General features: G+C 46.7%; 1 protein-coding gene and 1 long non-coding RNA gene across 2 annotated transcripts; one reads left to right on the top strand and one right to left on the bottom strand.

Annotated features, from left to right (window-relative positions):
• Positions 1–293: 293 nt before the first annotated feature.
• LOC109272652 (uncharacterized) lies at positions 294–3,139 on the bottom strand. Its single transcript, XR_002082550.2, has 3 exons — positions 3,023–3,139; positions 1,396–1,496; positions 294–651 (listed from the first exon to the last, which is right to left on the bottom strand). It is a non-coding gene; the product is annotated as an uncharacterized LOC109272652 (long non-coding RNA).
• Positions 3,140–17,455: 14,316 nt separating this feature from the next.
• Positions 17,456–20,127, top strand: LOC109272372 (early lactation protein-like). The gene is made up of 3 exons (XM_053890780.1): positions 17,456–17,531; positions 19,637–19,852; positions 19,973–20,127. The coding sequence occupies exons 1-3, from the start codon at positions 17,456–17,458 to the stop codon at positions 20,125–20,127; spliced, it is 447 nt and encodes a 148-aa protein (XP_053746755.1).
• Positions 20,128–21,242: the final 1,115 nt, after the last annotated feature.

Consider the following 21,242-nt stretch of genomic DNA (forward strand, 5'->3'; position numbering starts at 1 on the left):
TCAGCTGCAAGTTCACGTCCCCAGGGCATCTCTCCCATCCACCACTACGGCCTCCACACTTGACCAGGTCCCTTGCTAACTTTTCCGTCACACCTTGCCCTTCCCCTTCGCAAATGGTCACCACATTCATTGTTAATCATTTGTTCAATGTCTCACGGGAAGGTGAAGACCGTGAGAGTAGAGATTGTCCTGCATGCAGATGCACAACAAGTATTGTATATTAATTATTCCTACTAATTTATGATTTATGAACTTTCTCTACAAAAAAACCACATTTTTTTTTAAAGCAGATACCAAAAGAGCTAAATCTTCCCTGTCACAGGGGAGGGGCGGCACTTCCTCCTGCTGCCACCAGGGGGCAGGCAGAGCTTTCCTCAAAGAGAGGTTCCTACCCGCTGAAGATGAGGTGTCCTTGATCCCAAAGAAAATCAGAGGTATCTTCCACCTCCTGCTCACACTTTTGAGAGACCCGGAAAGTCAAATTAAAGGCAAGGTGGGGTGAGCGCGAGAATGGACCTGGGTGAGGCCTATCACTGAAGCAAGAGGGCTTCAGTTACCCCTGAGGAAGCCTGGGACCCATTTGGAAGAGAGATTGTGACATTCCTTGGGCACTGGAGGGACTTTCCAAGGGCAGACTTCCGGGAGGTGACACTACGAAAAAAAAAAAGTTTATTTGTTCCTTAAATGCCACCAATGGCACATTTAAAAAGCAGTCAAGAACCAAAGAAACTAAACATATATGTGCTTTTGGGTAAGTTGTTTTGGTGTGTGCTGTTCAGAGCACTTCAGCACCATAATCATCATAGTCCTGAAAAATAACCAAATTTGCGGGGCGTCTGGGTGGCTCAGTCGGTTAAGCGTTCCACTTTGGCTCAGGTCATGATCTCACGGCTCATGAATTCAAGCCCTCTGGAGCCAGGCTCTGTGCTGAAAACTCAGAGCCTAGAACCTGCTTCAGATTCTGTGTCTCCCTCTCTCTGCCCCTCCCCTGCTCGTGCTCTCTCTCTCTCTGAAAAAATTAATAAACGTTAAAATTTGTTTTTATTAAAAAAAAAAAAAATAACCAAACTCATGAATGTCTGAAAGCAGACACCACCACCCTGTTTGACAAAGAAAGTAACTGTGGCTCAGAGAGGTGAAGCAACTTGACCAAGATCACACAGCAACATCCAGAGCTACTCCTCGTTAGTATCAAATCTGTTTTTTATTACACAGTTTTAAATTAGCAATTAAAGAATGCATTTATTAATAGCAGTATTAATTATTGCTGTTATCAGAGCTCTCGTACTCTGCCAGCCACTTGTACAAAGCATTTTACAAATGTCATATCATTTTAATCCTCCCCATAATTCTATGAGATTGATACAAGACAGAACAAAGCAGCCCCTGGCTTACTTCTGAGAGCTGACCTGGCACTCACAGTTGACCTTTGATGTTCTCCTGCTGAACACAAACAATTTCACAGAACATCAGCATCAGACAAGGCCCTTCTGTGCCTGTGGTGGACCAAGACAAAAACAAGGCCCTCTGTGATCTTGGTTGAGCAAAGAGTGAGCGCTGCACAAGCCACGAAAATAAGCAAGCATCCCCTATCCTAGCCAATCTGGAGGACGGTTCCTTCTTTACCAACCATGGCTGTAACCTCTACCTAGCAGTCCCTTCTTATTGTTGGGGTTAAGATACCCGGTCAGAGAACCGCCCCACTTCCTGACAACATCCGATCCAGAGCAGAGCCAGCTTCCTCGAACCCGTCCCCAAATCACCTGACATAAGCCCAAATCCCGTAAGTCCTTTCTAACATCCTCTTCATGAGATGTGTGTGTGCGCTCTCCCTTGCCGCAACGAGTAATAAATCCAACTCGTTCCAGCAGAAACAGGAATGTTCCTAGTGATCTTTGGATGGAGACATCCAAAGATATTCTCATTACCCTTGTTTTAGAAATAAGGAAAGTGAAACTTGGAAAGGTTGAGAAATTTGCCCAAGACTACAAGGTAATGTGGGACAGAACCAGTTCTGTCTATGTCTCTCTTCTGTTTAACAATCCCTGCTATGTGAACACTCTATGGCTCACTTTCCTCATCTGTAGTGAGACAGTTAGACTGCTCTCCCGAAGCCGCTTCAGCTCACGTCTTCCCAGAAAGCACTGTCAAGGGCATCTGCTTGCAAGAGCTGGGAACTCTGGCTAGGACGCCTCCCTTTGGCTGAGCACCCCCTGGATTTTGAAGAAGTCCCACAAGGCCTTGCAGCTGGGAAGGTTTAATGATGAACCGAAGAGTGGTACATCCTGAGAAATATCTCCATGAGCTTACACCCCACCTCCTCCCTGCCCCCCTCGAGATCTTCTTTCAGTTGTCCATATTTTCACATTATCTGATTGCCACTCTCTTGCCTAACTAGGGGAAGCAAGTCAGGAGGGTGGTTCGAAAGCTCTTACCCTACCGACCATCCTGTTCTTACATGAACCTCTCTCCCCCAACACGGTGAGGTGGCATTCTAGCAGCCTCTGCATAAATTGCAGGGAACTGAAAAAGAGGGATTCCTCCCACTTGAAGTCCCAAGAATCTGAAAGCTGGTAGAGGGGACTTAGCAAAATGTTGCACAAGAACCTAAAAGACACTTGATGGGAGATGGGAGGACTTTCTTGATGGCCATCTCCCAGTCTGTGTATAATTGTCGGTGGGTGGGTTTCTCGGGAGTAGAGTCAAGACCAATGTGGCAAGCCCGGGCAGGGGCGAGGGAGAGACTTATTGGTTCAAAGAGAAAAAGGGAGTATTCTAAAGAGTAGTGTCTGAGTCTCTCCTTCTCCAGCAAAGGACAGTACAATTTAGTCAATTATAATCCTAGCAAATGTTTCAATTGCACTAATTATATGCCAGGCTCTCTGGTCTAAGGGATCAGCATGGATGAAGTCATTTATCCTCACAACAACCCCACGTAGGAAGAAGATAGGAACAGAGAGGTTAAATAACTTGTTCAAAGCCACATAAACAGCGTGGCACAAGATATGTGCCCTACCCTTACCTCTGGGAGCTGCCACGTTCAGTGCTGCTGGCTGACTTCCAACAGCCACTACCTGCACGTCTTTGCCTGAGGGCTTTCTTGGAAGCCACGCAAGGAAAGCCTGTGAACAGAACAAGCCAGAAGTCCTCAGCCAATGAATAACAGGGAGTTGGTGTGTAAACACTTTTCCGTCTCCTCTTGGGGGAGGTAACTGCAGGGACAGTGTTCTACCCACTTCCCTGAATCCCCATGTGATTAAACACCAGTCACGAACAGAGGTAGTGGGCTTGAGAACTCAATGTTTATTGCCTGCCTCTCCTTCCCTTTCTCACCTGCCTCCATCTTACGTAATAAGCTACTTGCCTCTGCTTCTTAAGAGCCCCAAATGCAGACAGACTCAGGCATTTGGACCCTTGCAGCCTGGCTGGAGAGGCTGGGCTCTCACCTTCTGCAGTCTTCCTCCATCCAAAGGACAAAGGCTGAGGTCGATCAGGTCCACATTTTGCCATTTCTTTGCTATTATGGGTTGAATTGTGTCCCCCTCAAGAAGAATATGTTGAAGTCCTTATCCCAAATACCTCAGAATGGGGCCTTATTTGGAGATAGGGTCTTTACAGAGATCAGAGTGAAGATAAGGTCATTAGGATGGGCCCTCCCTATGACTGGTGTCCTATAAAAAGGGGAAATCAGAATATGGAAGGAATGCCATGAGGAGATTGGATTTTTGCTGCCCCAAGCCAACGAACTTCCACGAACTAGGAGAGAGGCCCGAAGCAGATCCTTCTCAGTGCTTTCAGGGGGATCATGGCCCTGCAGACACACTGGTCTCAGGTTTCTGGCCTCCAGAACTGTGACAGAATAAATAGCTGTTGCTTAAACCACCGAGTTTGTAGTATTTTGTTACAGTGGCCCCAGGAAATGAATTTGCCAGCTACAAGACATTACCAAGCCCCCGTTTCCTCCCCCACAGGATCCTTAGGGTGATTAAATCACATGCTAAGCACAGAGCCCATACATGGAAAGTGCTCCCCAGATGGGTAATTGCTCATGTTGCAAGAGCCCTCCCCTGCATGCACACACATCTATAGGAAAGGGGTTCCTTGGACAAGTGGACAATTGAGCCCCATACTCCTTCTTTTCTCCCTCCGAGCCCACAACAGCCTGCCCGCACAACTGACCTGGCCCCAAAAGCTAAAGAACAAAAGTCTGAATGGAAAAGGAGCCTTAAAGTCACCCAGGGGCTTTGTGTGGCTTGGGGTAGTCGCGAAGAGGTAGATGACCCTCTGATGGCTTCGCTTCCCTTACTGGTTCGGCCCAGTCTGAAGGCAGGAAAAGAAGAGACGCCACAGGTCTGCAGGAGAATGTGACGTACCACCACTGTGGCAGACTGTATCAGCGAAGGTTCTTAGCTGCCCACAACAGAATCCACTCAGGTTAGCTTAATGGGAAAACGAATTTATTCAAACTCAAGGCCAAAGAGTTTGAAGTCCTAGACCGGAAAATGTACAGCATCACTGAGGGGAGAAAGGGGCTTCTTTGGTGAAAGCACTCCTGCCGCCACGATGCTCGGAACTGGGTGCCAGAATTCTACCGCCGTCTACCCTCAAAGCCCAGTGATATTGGGGGATGAAGGTGAGGATGCAGTGAGGATGAGGTCGGGGAGGAGTCCTGGCTTCCAACCTCTCCCCCTAGGCTCACTCTGCTAGCGAGGAGATGTGCTCACGCATTGATTCGTTCATTCCACAGATATGTATGGACCGTCTCCTTCGTGCTGGGAACCACGCTAAGTGCTAAGGATAAAGCGGTGGGAAAGAACAAAGGGGCTTAGTTCCTGCTCCTGTGGTTTTGGGGTCTACTGGGTAAGGCAGAGACAGGGCTAAACCAAGTAGGCCCATGCGGAGAAGGAAGGAGGCAGGGCTGTGCTAAGGAGGGTAGGGTTGAGGAGGCTGAGATATTTCAGGAGGCAGCCACAGCCCAGCCCGGCTGAGGCTTCCTCCAACTTCAGCATCTCAGGGGAGTTCGGGAGAAAAGAATGTGTTGGCTGTCATCACTGAAGTCCCTGACCCACATAGCTTAGGCCCTGACAGGTCCTGGACCGTCCCAGGAATGAGCACCCTGGATCCTCCCCACTATTGGGATGGCCGGCAAGAAGAAAGGGAGCTTACCAAGCCTCCGTGGTGGCTGCTCAGGAGCACGACAGACCACTCAGCAGGGAGGCTGCCTCAGTGTTTCCATCTGAAAAGGGGGTGCAGGGGGGCTGGCTCGGATTATCTCGGGGCCACCACTAGCGGGGACGTTCTGTGGAGCCGGTCCCTGGAGAGTGTGCTCAGTGTGTGTTTTCACAAGACACTACGGCCACTCTCTCCTCAGGAAGTGGTGAGGGGCACCGGGCTCCTGGACCCCACCTCTTCCCTGCCCCTTCCCCTCCCTGCCTTGCCCCCCACCTCACCCACCTGTTTTGGGCTCTTTCCCACCAATGCAGGTGTGGATGCACGCCTGCTCACCCCAGAAGCAGTCCTCTTTCCCTCTGCAGCCACCATATGAGAAAGTCTGGCAGTGCCCAGCGTCAGCGTTGAAGAACCACTGATCTTCAGGACCCTGCAGCAACCCGGGTAAGGGAGCTCCGGGCAGAAGGCCGGCTGCAGCCTACTGGGGTGCAAGGGGGCTCTGGGTCACTTATGAGGTGTCAGCACAACTCAGTCTGCACAGTGCACAACTGAAACAGCCCACATGCCTCCAGACAGTGGTAGGGGGTGGGGAGCATGAGGTGCGCAACCTCCATTTGGTGGCCTGCTTTCTGGGGCGTTACTCTTGATTTTGTTACGTGTCACAATGACATAGTGATAATGTAAAAAAAAAAAAGGTATATAATTAATGAAGTATTTATGGGTTAACTGGCAGGATGCCTCAGATTAGCTTCAAAAAAAAAAAAAAAAACAACTCCAGAAAAAAAATGACAGACATAAATAATATTCTCCATGTGTTGATAATTGCTGAAGCCGGATGATGGGTACATGGGGATTTATTACACTATTCGCTGTATTTTTATGTATGCTTGAAAGGTTATACTATTTTCAAAAAATGTTTTAAAGAATCCTGCTGTAATGAAGAAAGACACGGAAGCAAATGTAGCAGTGTGTTAACCATGGCTGCCCCAAGGGGCTGGGAATAATGAGATACTGAGGGGATGTGGCGTTGTAATTTATAATAAGAAATATATACTTGATCTTCCTCCCTTTCCTGGCACAAAGCTCCTAAAACCCTTGGCATTCCCCAAGTGATGAGAGCCATAAAGGTGTCTTTTCTAACCATAAAGGTGTCCATCTAACCTCAATGATGTTACTTTTGGAAAGCTCCTAAGTAACCAAAGGAGAGGGATTTGTTGCCAGGGGAACCAACCGTGTGATTTAAGGGTTGGAAATTTCAGCCCCGTCCCCTGCCTTCCAGGAGGGGAGAGGGGCCGGAGATTGGTTTAATCAACCATGGCCAATGATTTTATCAATCATGCCACTTTGCTGAGAGTTCTTCAAAACCCCTAAGGGGTTTTGGGGTTCTGAGAGCTTCAGGGTTGGTGAACACATGAAGATTTGGGAGAGTGGCACCCTTGGAGAGAGCATGGATGCTCTGCACCCTTTCCCCATACCTTGCCCCCATGCATCTCCTCCATCCGGCTATTCCTGAGTTATATCCTTTTATAATAAACCAGTAAGCTAGTAAGTAAAATGTTTCTCTGAGCCTCTAGTAAATTAATAGAATCCGAGGAGGGGTCATGGGAACGTCTAATCTATAACCAGTTGGTAAGAAGCACAGGTAACAATCTGGACCTGCAATTGGCATCTGAAGTGAGGGGGGTAGGTATGCAGTTTTATAGGACGGAGCCTTTACTGAGCAGTGGGAGCTGCCACTATTTCCAGTCAGAGTTAAGTTAAATGGTAGGACACCCAGTCGGTATGTGCTGAGAAACAGAGAATTATTTGGAGGTGCTGGAAACAACAAACACCTACCAGTGAAGGGGTTCCGAACAAGTCTTCTCAAAATGTGCCACTTTGATATGTGGTCTATTTCAAGCTAAAGGCAGCTGAGACCCTGTGGGCTCAAGAGATATTTTTACACCTTCCTTAACTACCTAGAAGAATCTAAATTGAGGATCTCTCCTAGGGTAAGAGTTATTGCCAGACAAAAACTTTATCTGACTCACTCTTCTGTGGGGTGGGGCAAACATCTAATTGCCAAACATCTGCCCTTCTTCTTATTGCCCTATGACTTGCCCTCCTCCCCTTGAAAGCCCAATGCCCCTATCCCATACCTTAGCCCAGGAGGGCCTATAGACCTCATTTACCTGTCTTTGAACTGCTCATGGATGTGGGGTTCCTGTAAATACAAAATTAAATTAGGTTTTCTCCTATTAATTTGTCTCATGTCAATTTAATTCTTAGGACAGCCAGAAGAACCTTTGAAAGATTAAGGAAAAAATTTCCTCCCCAACACTGGAGAAGGAATCTTAAAACTTTATTTACACATCTTTGTGCCCTTCCACTAGTTATAAGAAGCATATACACCTTTTGTAATTAAAAATAAAGAAATATTTAAAATAAATATGCCACAATTTTTGCAACACGTAAGTAACATTATATAAGAATACTGACATTAGAAAATGGTTGCAGGATATCGTGGAGTAATAAAGTCCTGCATCCAGTGACATCCTGGCTTTGTGAAGCATAGGATATGTGCTATGCGGATGTGGATGCCAATCCTTTTTAGCAGCAGATCCCTTCTCTCAAATGAAATCTTACCAAGAGAAAGCTGTCTGGTAAGTACTTCGGTGTGGGGCCTGGAGCCCCATCCTCAGCCCTCTCACTGCCCCCCACTGTTCCCCCACCCCTTCATATCCCAGTACCCCCAAGGCCTAAGGAACATCTTGGGCAAAATGCACTGCATGTTATTTAAGCTCACCACTCATTGGCTATGTGATTTTAGGTAAGAAAACTAATCACTCTGAGCCACAGCAGCCTATTCGGGGAAATAAGCACAAACAATAGTCTCAACCTCATAGATTTGTTGAGAGGCTTAGAGATGATGTCTGTAAAGGAAGTAGCAATTAACAATATTCAGGAAGTGTTAGTTATTTGAGTAGCTGTTAGGTGCACTCATTAAATTCTAATTTAATGCTCAAACTCGATATTCAAGCTATAAATAACCTGGGACAAAATTGCCCAAGAAAAGCCCTTGAACCTCTCCCCAACCCATTGAAGCACAATAGACTCATTCCCAGTGACCCTCCACTGGAAACCAGCACAGCCAGATTTTTCCAATGGTAGGATAAACCCATGCTTCTTTTTTTCAGAGATCATACCTGAGCCAATGGTTCTTCTCTCTCTCTCCTCTCTCTCTCTCTCTGCGGGATTGTAGGTGATTGTCTCCCATGCTTGGAGGCCATAGTGTTTGGCAGAAATCAGTGATTTTTCGGAGTGAGGGAAGGTGCCCACAAGTGGCACTAATGTATTTTTTGTCACTTCAAAGCACCTATGGACAGTCCTTTGCTTTTCCATACAAGTGTAACCTTAAGAATACTTTGCTTCATTCTAAGTCATTGGATACGTTCCTTGTTAAAGTTTCACAAAAAGAAAAAGATTCCACTGAGCCAATAGATAGCAGTGATATGTGAAAGTTGTCCTATACGATAACCCTCCTCTCTCTTGTCCTCCTCACACCAGCCATGAAGGTTTTCAAAGGTAAGTGCAGGTTAAGTTGTTTATTTTTCTTTATATTTTGTATTTTCTTTATTATTTTGTATTATATTACAGCATTGTAATCATTTTTATATGAATATTTTGGGGTTGTGGAACGAATCGTCTGAGTTTCCATGATTTCTTATAGAGAAATTCACTTTGATATATGAGTGCTTTGGGTTACAAGCATGTTTCAGAATGAATTATGCTCACTAACCAAGGTTTGGCTGTATTTGGCTTCCCTTATATTCTGTGTGAGAGGCAGGTGCCTCCCTGCCCAGCCCTCCTGCTGAGGTGAAGTGTGTCCTCTCTCGGGGTGGGCTTCATGAGTTGGATATTCTCCTGAGAGGGACTTGATAGGGACCTAGAGGGAAGGTGGCACCAGGGCCCTGAGGAGGGAAGGTTGGGGAGGGGTGGGGTGGCACAAGGAGAAATGAAAGGGAAGGTTGTGGTTTCAGAGAACAGCTTCGCCTGCTTGGTGGCTCTTCCTGGCATGGCCAGGCTCCATGATGAGCGAATCAATTCATTCATATACATGAAGAGCTCTCAAAGTAGAATGGTTCATCTGTAATCTTTGGGTTGTAGGATTTGGAAATCTTTATTTTTTAATGCTTTTCTTTATCTTCTAAGTCTTCTGTAATGAACACATTACTGCATGTATTATCAGAAAACAGCAAAGAAAGGATGTTTTAAAAAAAGAAAAGATGTGGGGCGCCTGGGTGGCTCGGTCGGTTAAGCGGCCGACTTCAGCTCGGGTCATGATCTCGCGGTCCGTGAGTTCAAGCCCCGCGTCGGGCACTGTGCTGACAGCTCAGAGCCTGGAGCCTGTTTCAGATTCTGTGTCTCCCTCTCTCTGACCCTCCCCCGTTCATGCTCTGTCTCTCTCTGTCTCAAAAATAAATAAACGTTAAAAAAAAATTAAATAAAAAATTAAATAAAAAAAGAAAAGATGTTTAATTACAAAAGGAACAGAATCATTCTTTAAACTTTTTTGTTTTTGAAGTGTTTATTTATTTTTGAGAGACAGAGAGCGACAGAGCGCAAGCGAGGGAGGGACAGAGAGAGAGGGAGACAGAATCCGAAACAGGCTCCAGGCTCTGAGCTGACAGAACAGAGCCTGACGCGGGGCTCGAACTCACGAACCACGAGATCATGGCCTGAGCTGAAGTCAGACGCTTAACCGACTGAGCCACCCAGGCGCCCCAGGAAGAGAATCATTCTTAACAGAGTAAGGCATTTGTTTTATTCAAGAGAACTGGATAGACCGCGGGAGTCGCATACGTTCACACTCCATCATTGTTTGCCTGGATTATTGCAGTACCCTGCCCATTGGTCCCTCTGTCTCTACCCTTAGCCCCCTAGGGACCACTCTCCACAGTCAGAGGGATCCTTGAGTGCTATTGAATTGCTCCTACATCCAAACACTTAGCAACTCCCCACCCCTTTCTTAGAACCAGAGTTGGAGTTCTTATAAAGCCCTACAAGGCTCTGCACGACCTGCTCCCCAGGGCCTCCCTGGCCTCCTCACCTTCCACTACCCCACCCCACCCGCTCAGGTCCAGACACGCTGGCCTCCTCACCGCTGCTCAAACACTCCAGGCAAGTTCTTTTTGCTGAGCCCTCTTCCTGAACTGCTCTTCCATCAGCTGGTCAGCTGGCACACCCTTGGTTTCTCCAAGCGCTGCTCAAACATCTCCTTTTCAAAGACGATTTCCTTGACCAGTCTGTAGAAAGGGCATAGCCTTCTTTATACCCGTCACTCCCCATCAGCAAAACACTTGTCGTGACCTGGCGTATTATTTCCCTCTGGCTCTATTGTCTGTTTCCCTCCTAGAGGGCAGGGTCTTTGCTGTGTTTTGTCATAGCTGTGTCCCCACACCGAGAACAGTGCCTTGTAGCTACTTGATAAATATTTGTCAAATGAGTTAATATTTGTCAAATGAATTCATCTCCCATCTCATGTTCACCCAGGTGCACAGTCATTGGATAGAATGACAATAATGAAATTCCCGTTAGTAAAATATCTGTTTGATGATGGGGCACCTCTGTATATCTAATTAAGAAGCTGGTTCCACCATTCTGTATCCTGAGAGGATAATAAAATAATAGACATGGGGGCAAGTGGAAGGGCCTTGAGTTATTACTAATATTCTAACAGCCTGGGGGAAGCACAGCCTTGGCCTGGAGGGCAAACTCGCAGAAGCGTTATATTTCCTGCTCTCTGTCTGCGCTTGCCTCAGGCACAGCAGAAGCTCCATTCAGCTGTTCCAGGCCCTTCTGATTAATTTTAGTAATGGAGAAATAAAATCATTATTGGACACCTGAATATTTTTTCCTTGGGGGAAGGAGATGGGTAGACCAAGTCTTTCAGACTGAGACACCTTAGTGGAGAGTGGACATCCTGGGCCATGGTGTGTTATTAAATCTTTATATTCGTGGTTGGTAATCCTTTCAAAGAACCTGGGTGGCAGGTGACAGGTGAAAAAACTGAGCATAAGTGACTTTCCCAAAGTGACACCTATTATGTGGTAAGGTCAGGACAAGATACTAGTCCACCACAACCCCAATGATGAAACACCCGACTTCTGTGGGAAATTGTTAAAATGCAGGTGAGAAGTAGATATTCAGAAATGTAGATAATAGGACACCCATTACTCTCCTGTCCCTGAGCCTCACCCCAGCCACCAAAGCACAGGGGTTAATGAGTCTTGGGGTTTTTTCCTGACACCAAATATGTGTTGTTTCTACCAACATCAACCAATTTTCCAACACCACCTGGGTGTCCTATAAGTCCATTCACTTCTGACATGAAATCCTCAGAGTTAGAACAGAGCCTACAGGTTAAGGGCTCAGTCCCAGAGGACTGCCCCCTCTTTAGGTGCCAGTCACAAGTCCCTGGGGCCACCCATACTTCTGGCCAACCAGTTACAAATACAGGGTTCCTTGACCACCACCACTCCCCCAGGCTGAGTAATCACTAGAATGATTCACAGAACTCAGGAAAGCACTTGATTTGCCATTACCAGTTGATCACAAAGGATAAAACTCAGGAACTGTCAAATGGAAGAGATGTGTAGGGCAGGGTGGGGGGTGGAAGGACCCGGAGGGTGACTCTCACAGCACCTCCATGTGTCATCAGCCCAGAAGTTCTCTGAACCTTCATGGTTAGGAGTTTTTATGGAGTCTTCATTACATCGATATGGCTGATTCAATCATTGGCCATTGGTGATTGAACTCTCTCAGTACCCTCCTCCTCCCCAGAGGTTGGATAGTGGTAGGGGCTGAAAATTCTAGCCCTTTAATAACCTGAGCAGTTTTTCTGGCCACCAGCCCCTCCAGATGCTATCCAGCCTGTAGTCATTCATTAGCACCCAAAAGACAGTACATCACAAGGGTTTCCTGAGTCGTGGCTGGAAGCAAGACAAAGATCTAATAGTCATTTTGTTCATTACACTACAGTGAGGTTCAGGGAAGAGGCAGAAACCAGGAATAGGGAGTCTCAGAGATGGGGCTCAGGTTCTGGTAGAGTTGTCTGATGAGCATTAGGCAGGACAATGTTTTAAAAGCTGAAAACATACTGATTTACTTCTTAGAGTCATGAAAAATCCCTGCAATTAAAATTTCCTAATGTCCCTGGAGAAATGCAAAGGGATGTTTGGTTCCCCTTTCATAGAATGTCTCCCCTTTATGGGCTCAGCCTGTAGAAGACAGGGGAGCGGGACTTACTTGGGGATGAGGTACTAGTTTCATCCCCCCGGGTACTGGCCACCAGGGTGCTCAAGAGGATGAGAACGACTACAGAGAGGCAGAGGGAGCTCATCTTCAAGGCCTTCAGAAGGGCTTCTGTGGAAACCTGGGGTCTGACAGAGCTTTTCACATCCCTGCAGAGGAGTGGAGACAGCCAGTGGGGAATGGAGTGGGGAAGGGGAGGAGCTGGGGTCAGTCCTGTTCATTTTGTAACCTCCCCACCTCCCCAGGCTTCTGCCTGCAGGGGCCAAAATGCTGGGTAACAGCCTCCTCCAACTTTATCATGCTTGTGAACTGCCTAGGGACCTTGTTGAAATTCACATTCCTGTTTTATATGTAAAGTTTATTTATTTATTTTGAGACAGAGAGAGAGAGAGAGAGAGAGAGTGTGTGTGTGTGTGTGTGCGCGCGCGCGCGAGAGAGAGAGAGAGAGGGGGGGGGGGAGGGGCAGAGAGAGAAGGATAGAGAGAGAATCCCAAGCAGGCTCTGAGACACCAGCGCAGAGCCTGATGCAGGGCTCGAACTCACAAACTGTGAGATTATGACCTGAGCTGAAATCAAGAGTTGGACGCTTAACTAACTGAGCCACCCAGGCGCCCCTGAAATGCACATTCTGTTCAGCAGGTCTAGGGTGAGACCGGAGAAGCTGTATTTCTTACAGGCTCATTGCTACCGGGTGTCCCCAGCTCCAGTTTTTCCCCTTTCAAATTGTCCCCAGGACCACACTTGGTAATTAGGTGTTTGCCCTGCCACACAGGAGAGTCGGTCAGATAAAATTTATCTCTGGTAATAACTCTTGCTCTGGGAAAGATCCCCAACTTAGATTCATCCAGGGAGTTAAGGGAGGTGCAAAAATTTCTCTTCAGCCTGCAGGATCTGGGCGCCTGGGTGGCTCAGTCAATTAAGTGTTCGACCTCAGCTCAGGTCATGATCTCACAGTTCGTGAGTGCGAGAACCACATTGGGCTCTGTGCTGACAGTTTAGAGCCTGGAGACTGCTTCAGAGTCTGTATCCCCCTCCCTCTCTGCCTCTCCCCTACTCATGCTCTGTCTCTCAAAAACAAATAAAAACATTTTTAAAATTAAAAAAAAAAATAGTCCATATGCCAAAGTGACCCATTTGGGGGGAATCTTGTCCTGAACCCCTTCAACAGCATGTGTCATAGGCAAGAGGGCCTGAGTTTGGCAAATTTCTTAGAGTTTCTGGGCCTTGGTGCCCTCATTTGCAAAATGGGGTTGTTTATAAAATCAACTCCCATTTCTAAGGGTTGTTGTGAGGGTATTTGAGACTAATGAATGTAGAATGTTCAGCTTTGTGCCCCTGGGTAGTAAATGCTCAATCATTCAAGCTTCCTATCGTGATCATCATTATCACACCCAAATCCCAGTCAGAACGTTTGGATCTGAGCTCAGGCCTGAGTTGAAATAAATTTCTCAGCCCAAGGTGGAGCCACTCCTGCCCAAGCTGTCATGTCAGGAAACTGACACTTTCTTTTTTTTTTTTTTAACGTTTATTTATTTTTGAGACAGAGAGAGACAGAGCATGAAAGGGGGAGGGGCAGAGAGAGAGGGAGACACAGAATCGGAAACAGGCTCCAGGCTCCGAGCCATCAGCCCAGAGCCCGACGCGGGGCTCGAACTCACGGACTGCAAGATCGTGACCTGAGTCGAAGCCAGGCGCTTAACCAACTGAGCCACCCAGATGCCCCTGGAAACTGACACTTTCATGTTCCTGCAAATGCTCTACTTGACCAGGAACACAGTATAGCAGGTCAGCAATCCCCAAAGGCCAAGCCAGCTCTGGGCTCTATACTTATCTCCTTGTTCCTTCCTCACTTTCTATCTTTCTTCTCCTTGTCCTTTATTTTTTAGCCTATAAAATCTTCCTGCCCTCTGCCCCACTTGGCAGTTCTCTGGATCCTTGGGAATGGAGATTGCCCACTTCACGAAGTGTTAAATAAAGCTATTTGGTATCACCAGATTGTCTTTAATCATTTTTTTTTTTTCCCAATTTTCGGTATGAGGAAGAGATCCAAAGTTGCCTGCTAACAGCCTGTGGTACAACAAGACACCCAGGCCAGGAGCCCACTGAACAGTCTGGGCTCACTGATCCTCTCATGGTTCCTGAGGATGGTGGGTGAGTCACTTTCAGATTTGAGCTCTGCTCCCTTGTGTGCAGCTCTCTGGTCCAAACAATATGCATATATGTACAGGTAGATATTGTCCTCAGAAACGTTCTGGGAACCTGGAAAGGTTACAGGACAGTTATATTGAGAGGGCACAATGGGTGGCAGCCATTGCAAAGCCTTGAGGTAAGTTTGCAACATAATCTGCAAAGGAACTTGGGTTAATAAATTAAGATAAGGAATGCTGACTGTTTTGACCAATGGCACATCAAATTCTCCGTAGGCACAAGTTGGACTATTAAAACCCATTAGGACATCTGCCACTTTAAAGGAATCTTCTTGGAGCGCCCTGGTGGCTCAGTGGGTTAAGCATCCAAGTCTTGATTTCTGCTCAGGTCATGATCTCACAGTTTGTGGGTTCGAGCTCCATGTCGGGCTCCATGCTGGCAGTGTGGAGCCTGCTTGGGATTCTCTCTCTCTCTCTCTCTCTCTCTCTCTCTCTCTCTCTCCCTTCCCCTCCCCTGCTCACTCTGTCTCTCAAAATAAATAAATAAACTTAAAAAATAAAAATAAATAAAAACATAAGTAAATAAGTAAGTAAATAAATACATACATAAATAAATAAATAAATAAATAAAGGAATCTTCTTGTGCAAAGAATAACAGATCTAGGACAGATGGGGATCTCCAAAGCCAAAGCTGCAAAATTGGTAGGCATGGGTCAAACACCTTACAGCTTTCAGAGTGCTCACCACCTAAATCCAAGACCCCTGTGCTAGGCTAAGTTGGTCGTATGCTTATGTGACTGACCACAATAAAAAGCCAAGAAACCCAGGCTTCAGTGTGTGGGCAACACTTCAAACGTGTTGGGCTGGGGGAATGAAACACATCCTGTGTAACTGGACTGGGGAGGGAAGTTTGTGCCTGGTTTCCTCCATTCTTCACACCCTATGCTTTTTCCCTTTCTTGATTTTAATCTGTATGCATTGGCTGTAACCTTAAGTATAACTCTGAGTCCTCTGAGTCCTTTTCATGAATTGAACCTGAGCATGGTCTTGGGGAATCCAAACGCAGGGAGCTTCCGTTGTCTCCAAATAGAAACTATAGTCCAGGGAGGTTAAATAGATTGGCAGAGGTAGCACAGATAGTGAATGGAAAAGCTGACATTTAAATATGTCTTTCTCGGGGTGCCTGGGTGGCTCAGTCGGTTGAGCATCCGACTTTGGCTCAGGTCATGATCTCACAGCTTGTGAGTTCAAGCCCACGTCGGGCTCTGTGCTGACAGCTCAGAGCCTGCTTCGGATTCTGTGTCTCCCTCCCTCTCACTGCCCCTCCCCCGCTCACTCTCTGTCTCTCGAGAATAATAAAACATTAAAAAAAAAAAGAATATAAATTTGTCTTTCTCCAGGGGCCATACTTTTAACAAGTACAAGAAGACAAATGATGATAATCTGACATAACTGATGTCTCTTGAGTAGAAAATTCAGCAATTGGAACAGAAAATATTCCAAGAATAATACAAGAAAATTTCCCTTAAAAAATCTGTAGATTATAAAAGCCCTCCATGTCCCAGTTAAAAAAAAAAAAAAGATGCAGAATGCTGTCAAAATAATCTTGTTAAGTTACTGGATCTCAAAGAGAAGCAAAGAAGTCCTTAGACATTCAGGTAGGAAAAAAGCAACATTCAAAGGACAAAAACATTCAGGCCACTTAGCAACATTCCATGGCAGAATGTGGTGGAGCTAGGTCCACCCTGGTCCCAGGTTCTGGGAAAAGAAAGTATGACCCAGGATATTTTTTTTTTTTTTACCCCATCAAATTGTCCTTCAAGTATTAAGGCAATATGCAAAAATTCAGGGAAAATACTGCCTGTAAACTCTAATAGTCACTAATAGTTACTTCATGTGGTGGAAATTCACTGTTCAGTATGGTAGCCACTAGCCACATGTGGCTACTGAGCACACAACATATGACTAATATGAATCATGATGTGCGATAAATGGGAAATACACACCTGATTTCAAAGGCTGGGTACAATACTGCAGAAGAGGAAAATATTGCATTAATATTTTTATTACATGTTGATCATATGTTGAAACGGTAATATTTTGGATATATTGGGTTAAATTAACTATTATTGAAACTAACTTTTCTTTTTACTTTTTTAAAGGCAGGTACTAGAAAACTATACTGTAATATATTGCATTATATTTCTGTTGCACAGGACTGTAGTAGAATCTGGGGAGGGATTTGCTTCTTGTTTGTACTATTCAGTATAGCTTGATCTTTTAAAAATAAGTGTGATAATTTATATAGAACAATCAACTCATTATTCCTTAGTTAAATAAATAAAGCAATGAACAAAGAGCTATGTTTTCTCTCCTGGGATGTTGAGGCAACTAGCTGGGAGGATCTGGATAGGAACCAGTAATAACAGAATGGAGAACAGCTAAGCTGGGTTCCTAGGGACCGTGTTGTCCAGCCCACTTGTTTGACAGATAGGGAATAGGGAAACTGAGGCCCCCAGAAGTCACTTACCAGTCCAAGGTCACAGGAACTCAAGTGTGCAGTAGATGAGGCTGAGGACTGGCATTCCAGATGCTGAAGAAGCACTGACTTAGGGCACTGGCTCAACAGGCTTCAAGAAGTCCTCCCAGGCAAGTGGCACTGCCTCTGGGTGAGACGTCCAATTCTTCTGGGCCCACGCTCCTTGTCGAGGGTACTTCCTCTTCCAAGTAATGAAAACCCAGATACTTCCCTCAACTCTGAGGAAGAGGGCACAGCTGCTTTTAGCTGCAGGTATAAATTTTAGTCTCCCAGCCCCACTCTAGAACACTCAGCTACTACTGACACCATGAAGGTCAGCCTGTTCCTTGCCCTCTGCTTCCCCTTCTGCCTGATGGGCATCGCCAGCTCAGAAAAGACCTCAGGTGAGCTGAGGGGTTAAAAAAGAATATCTCTGAGGGGTGCCTGGGTGGCTCAGCCAGTTAAGTGACTTTTGATGTCAGCTCGGGTCATGATGTCACAGTCATGAGATTGAGCCCTGCATCAGGCTCTGCATGGAGACTGTTTAATATTCTCTCCCTCTCTGTCCCTGGCCCTCCCCCCACTTGCACGCATGCTCTCTCTCTCCCTCTCAAAAAAAAAAAAAAAAAAAAAAAAAGAGGACCGCTGAGACCCATAGCCTGTGGGGGAGAGGGAGGCATAGGGTGGGGGGCTGGCTGCATAGGGCTACCTGGTCACTTCCACCTCTGGAGGAAACAAGAAGTGTTCATCTATGGTCTCCATGTAGTCTGGGGAAGATCTGGGGCCAGACCTCACAGATGTGTTTGATTTAATTCAATCCTCACCAAATTTAATTTTTATTACAAAGCAATGCATGGGTTTGTCTTAAAAAGACAAATAATATGTAAATATATGAAGTTAAAAAGTGAGTCCCCTATTTTAGCCAGCCTGAGCAATCCTGCCTTCCAGAATCCTACTCCCAGAATTCTTACAAGAGGAAATAGATTTTCATATTGCTTTTAAAAGGAAATCAGGGGCACCTGGGTGGCTCAGTTGGTTGAGTGACTGATTTCGGCTCAGGTCACGAGCTTGCGGTTTGTAAGTTCGAGCCCCACATTTGGCTCTGAGCTGACAGCTTAGAGCCTGGAGTCTGCTTCAGATTCTGTGTCCCCCTCTCTCTCTGCCCCTCCCCTATTCGTGCTCTGTCTCTGTCTCTGTCTTTCTCTCTCAAAAGTAAACATTCAAAAAAATTTTTTAAATAAAAAGGAGATCAGGTTCTGAAACTTGGCTATACACTGGAGTCACCTAGGGGCTACGTGGGTCCCATACTCCCAGATTCTGATTTAATTAGTCTTGGGTAAAGCCTGGGCATTGGGATTTCTTTAAAGTTCCCCAAGAGGAATCTAATGTTCCACCAACATTGAGGATTGCTGCCCTAATGAAAGACCTTGAATTCCCTTCCTAGAATGGTTTCTTTCCAATTCTAGCGAAGAATGGGTTCGGCCTGGAGCGTGTCATATCAATTGAAGATTCACAAAATGGTACCATGGAGCAGAGTTGACCCATGAGCTCATTGTCTTAGGGGTGCATCCTTGTTGGGGAGTGTACATATCCAAGTAATGTGTATTGCATCCCATGAACACTGGGATCCCGTGTGTCCACCGCCAAATAATGGGTGAGGATGTGTGTGTTGGGTGGGGGGGGGGGGGGAAGAGGTATACATGCACATGTTTGATAAATCACTTCATGTGATAACCAGAGTCAGATGTGAAAGGAGTCAAAATAACAGGTGATTTAGTAAAATACGTCCATGTCTTTATTTTTTCGTTACTCATGGATAGTGAATATTATTTAAATACCTTTTCCCTAGTTGTAAAAATGATACTGTTCATTGTCATTTAAATGATACTAAAAATAACTAGAATATAAAAATCACTTGAAATTCCACCACCCAGGAAAACTATTACAAATACAGTGGGAAACAACTTACTAATCATCATTGCACGGTTTTATCGGTATATTTTACATCCACGGGACCATTCTAGATCTTGTCTTCTTTCATTTGATTTTTGTTTCACAAGATTATAGACTTCTCTCCATGTTGATATATATACACCAGCACTATTCTCATCCACGACTGCGTGTAACCCATCAGTCCCCTGATATTTTATCCAAACTATGGTTGTTGGCAATTATAAACAAGGCCACAGCACATATCTTGAGTGAAGTTATGAGAAGATGTAGCATGCAGAGTCCGGGATTTGAAATTGGAACTGGCTTTAAACCCCAGGCCTCGACTGCTGGGTTTCATGATTTTTGGAAGATTACCAAACATCTCTGCGCCTCCATTTCTTCATTTGTGGGAGAGGGAAAGTAATATCTGCTCCGTGAGGTCATTTAAATCGTGCAACCCATGGCAAGCACCTAGCGGGGGGCTTGGTGTAGAAGACATGCTTCTAAAAGAAAAATACGTATCACTTCTTTAAAAGGACACCCACGTGACAGTCCCTGTCTCTCCTCACCCCTGCAGCCCATCTCCAGCGAGAGGCTCCCCAGGAACTGCTCCAAACTCTGCCTGCCCTGTGCCGGCTCCCCCCCCTCGAGGGCCCCTGCCAAGGCCGTTTCTACCGCTATTTCTACAACTCTACAGCCCATGAATGTGAGCACTTCACCTACGGTGGCTGTCGGGGCAATGCCAACAACTTTGAGACCACGGAGATGTGTCGGAGGGTCTGCAAACCCCCCGGTGAGTCCTCTTACAGAAACGGCAGAAGCAAAGGTGGCCATCGGGTGGCAGTGCTCGTGGGAAGGGAGACGGTAGGATGAGGACGGTGGTGGTGATGCCATGGTGATGTTGCCACGGGAGGCGATGACGTCAGGAACGACCAGCCTCATGAAGAGGTGCTGGTGGCAGTGGAGGGAGGGCAGTGGGGTGGAGACAGCAAGGCTGCGGTTGGCGGCGGCATGGGTGGCGAAGACGAAGGCGGCATTGGCGAGCGCAGTAAGGCCTTGTCGTGTTAGCGGTGCTGCTGGCCCAGGGAAGGCAGCAGTGTAACCTTCACGGGGGATGACGGTGTTGACAGAGACGACGGAGGCGAGGGTGGCAGTGATCAGGGTGAGAGGTGAGAGAGCTGCAGGGGTCCCTGGGAGGGTGGCTGTTGAAGGGGGTGGGTAAGGGGTCCAGCTGACGGCCCTGGCCCTAGGCCACCAAAAGACCGGCCAAGAAGGAAACTGACTGTTGTCTCTATTACAGGGACAAGGTAAAAATCCGCCGAAGACCGGGCCTGCATCCTCCTAGCCTTGACCGAAGGCTGGCTGGGCCTCCCTTCCTGCTCTCAGGCCCTGCTTGGAACCCATCCCGGAGCCCTCTGGGCCTGGGTCAATAAAGCATTCCAAGCCAGTGTGGCCTGAGGCCTTCTTGCAAGGGCGCAGAGCCTGTCCTCACAAATTGCCCACAGCCACCTCAGCAACCAAGGGTGATCAAACCTGCACCACCCCACCCCTATTCCCTCAGGCCCTCATTGTCCTGTGCCCTCAGAAGGATGAGGACAAAGGACACAAGCTCCCTATCACCAGGGGGTCCTCCTCATGGAGGCCAGACTGAATGCAAAACTGGGGACCTGCGTGTCTGTCCCCAGGCCCCGGCACCTGCTCTTTGCTGCCTGGGGCTCGACTACCAGCTCAGCTTCTACTCCACCTGTTCAGCTGGAGCCACGTCCTAGAGCACGGAAAGAGCTAGAAATTCAGGGGATCTTGGTCAGTCAGGTGGGAATTTCCCCCCATGCAGAGGGATCTTGGAAAAATTAGGATTTTATATATTCTTTTAATTGTGGTAAAATATATACAACATAAAACTCACCATTTTACCCATTTCTAAGGGTACAATGTAGTGGCCTGAAGCATACTCACTGATGTGCAAGGGTCACGACCGTCCGCCTCCAGAACATTTTCATCTCCTCAATGGGAATTTCGTGCCCATGAGAACTGACGCCTCATCCCCCTTCCCCAGTCCCGTCACCTCCACCCCACCTTCCGCATCTGCGAATGGACCCCTCCTCCTGCGAGAGACATCCTACAGCATTTGTCCTTTTGTGACTGGCTTATAGCGTTAGCATCATATTGTCAAGGTTCATCCC

The sequence above is a fragment of the Panthera pardus genome, unplaced genomic scaffold (genome assembly GCF_024362965.1).
Source record: "Panthera pardus isolate Hobbes unplaced genomic scaffold, ASM2436296v1 HiC_scaffold_25, whole genome shotgun sequence".
NCBI classification, from domain to species: domain Eukaryota; kingdom Metazoa; phylum Chordata; class Mammalia; order Carnivora; family Felidae; genus Panthera; species Panthera pardus.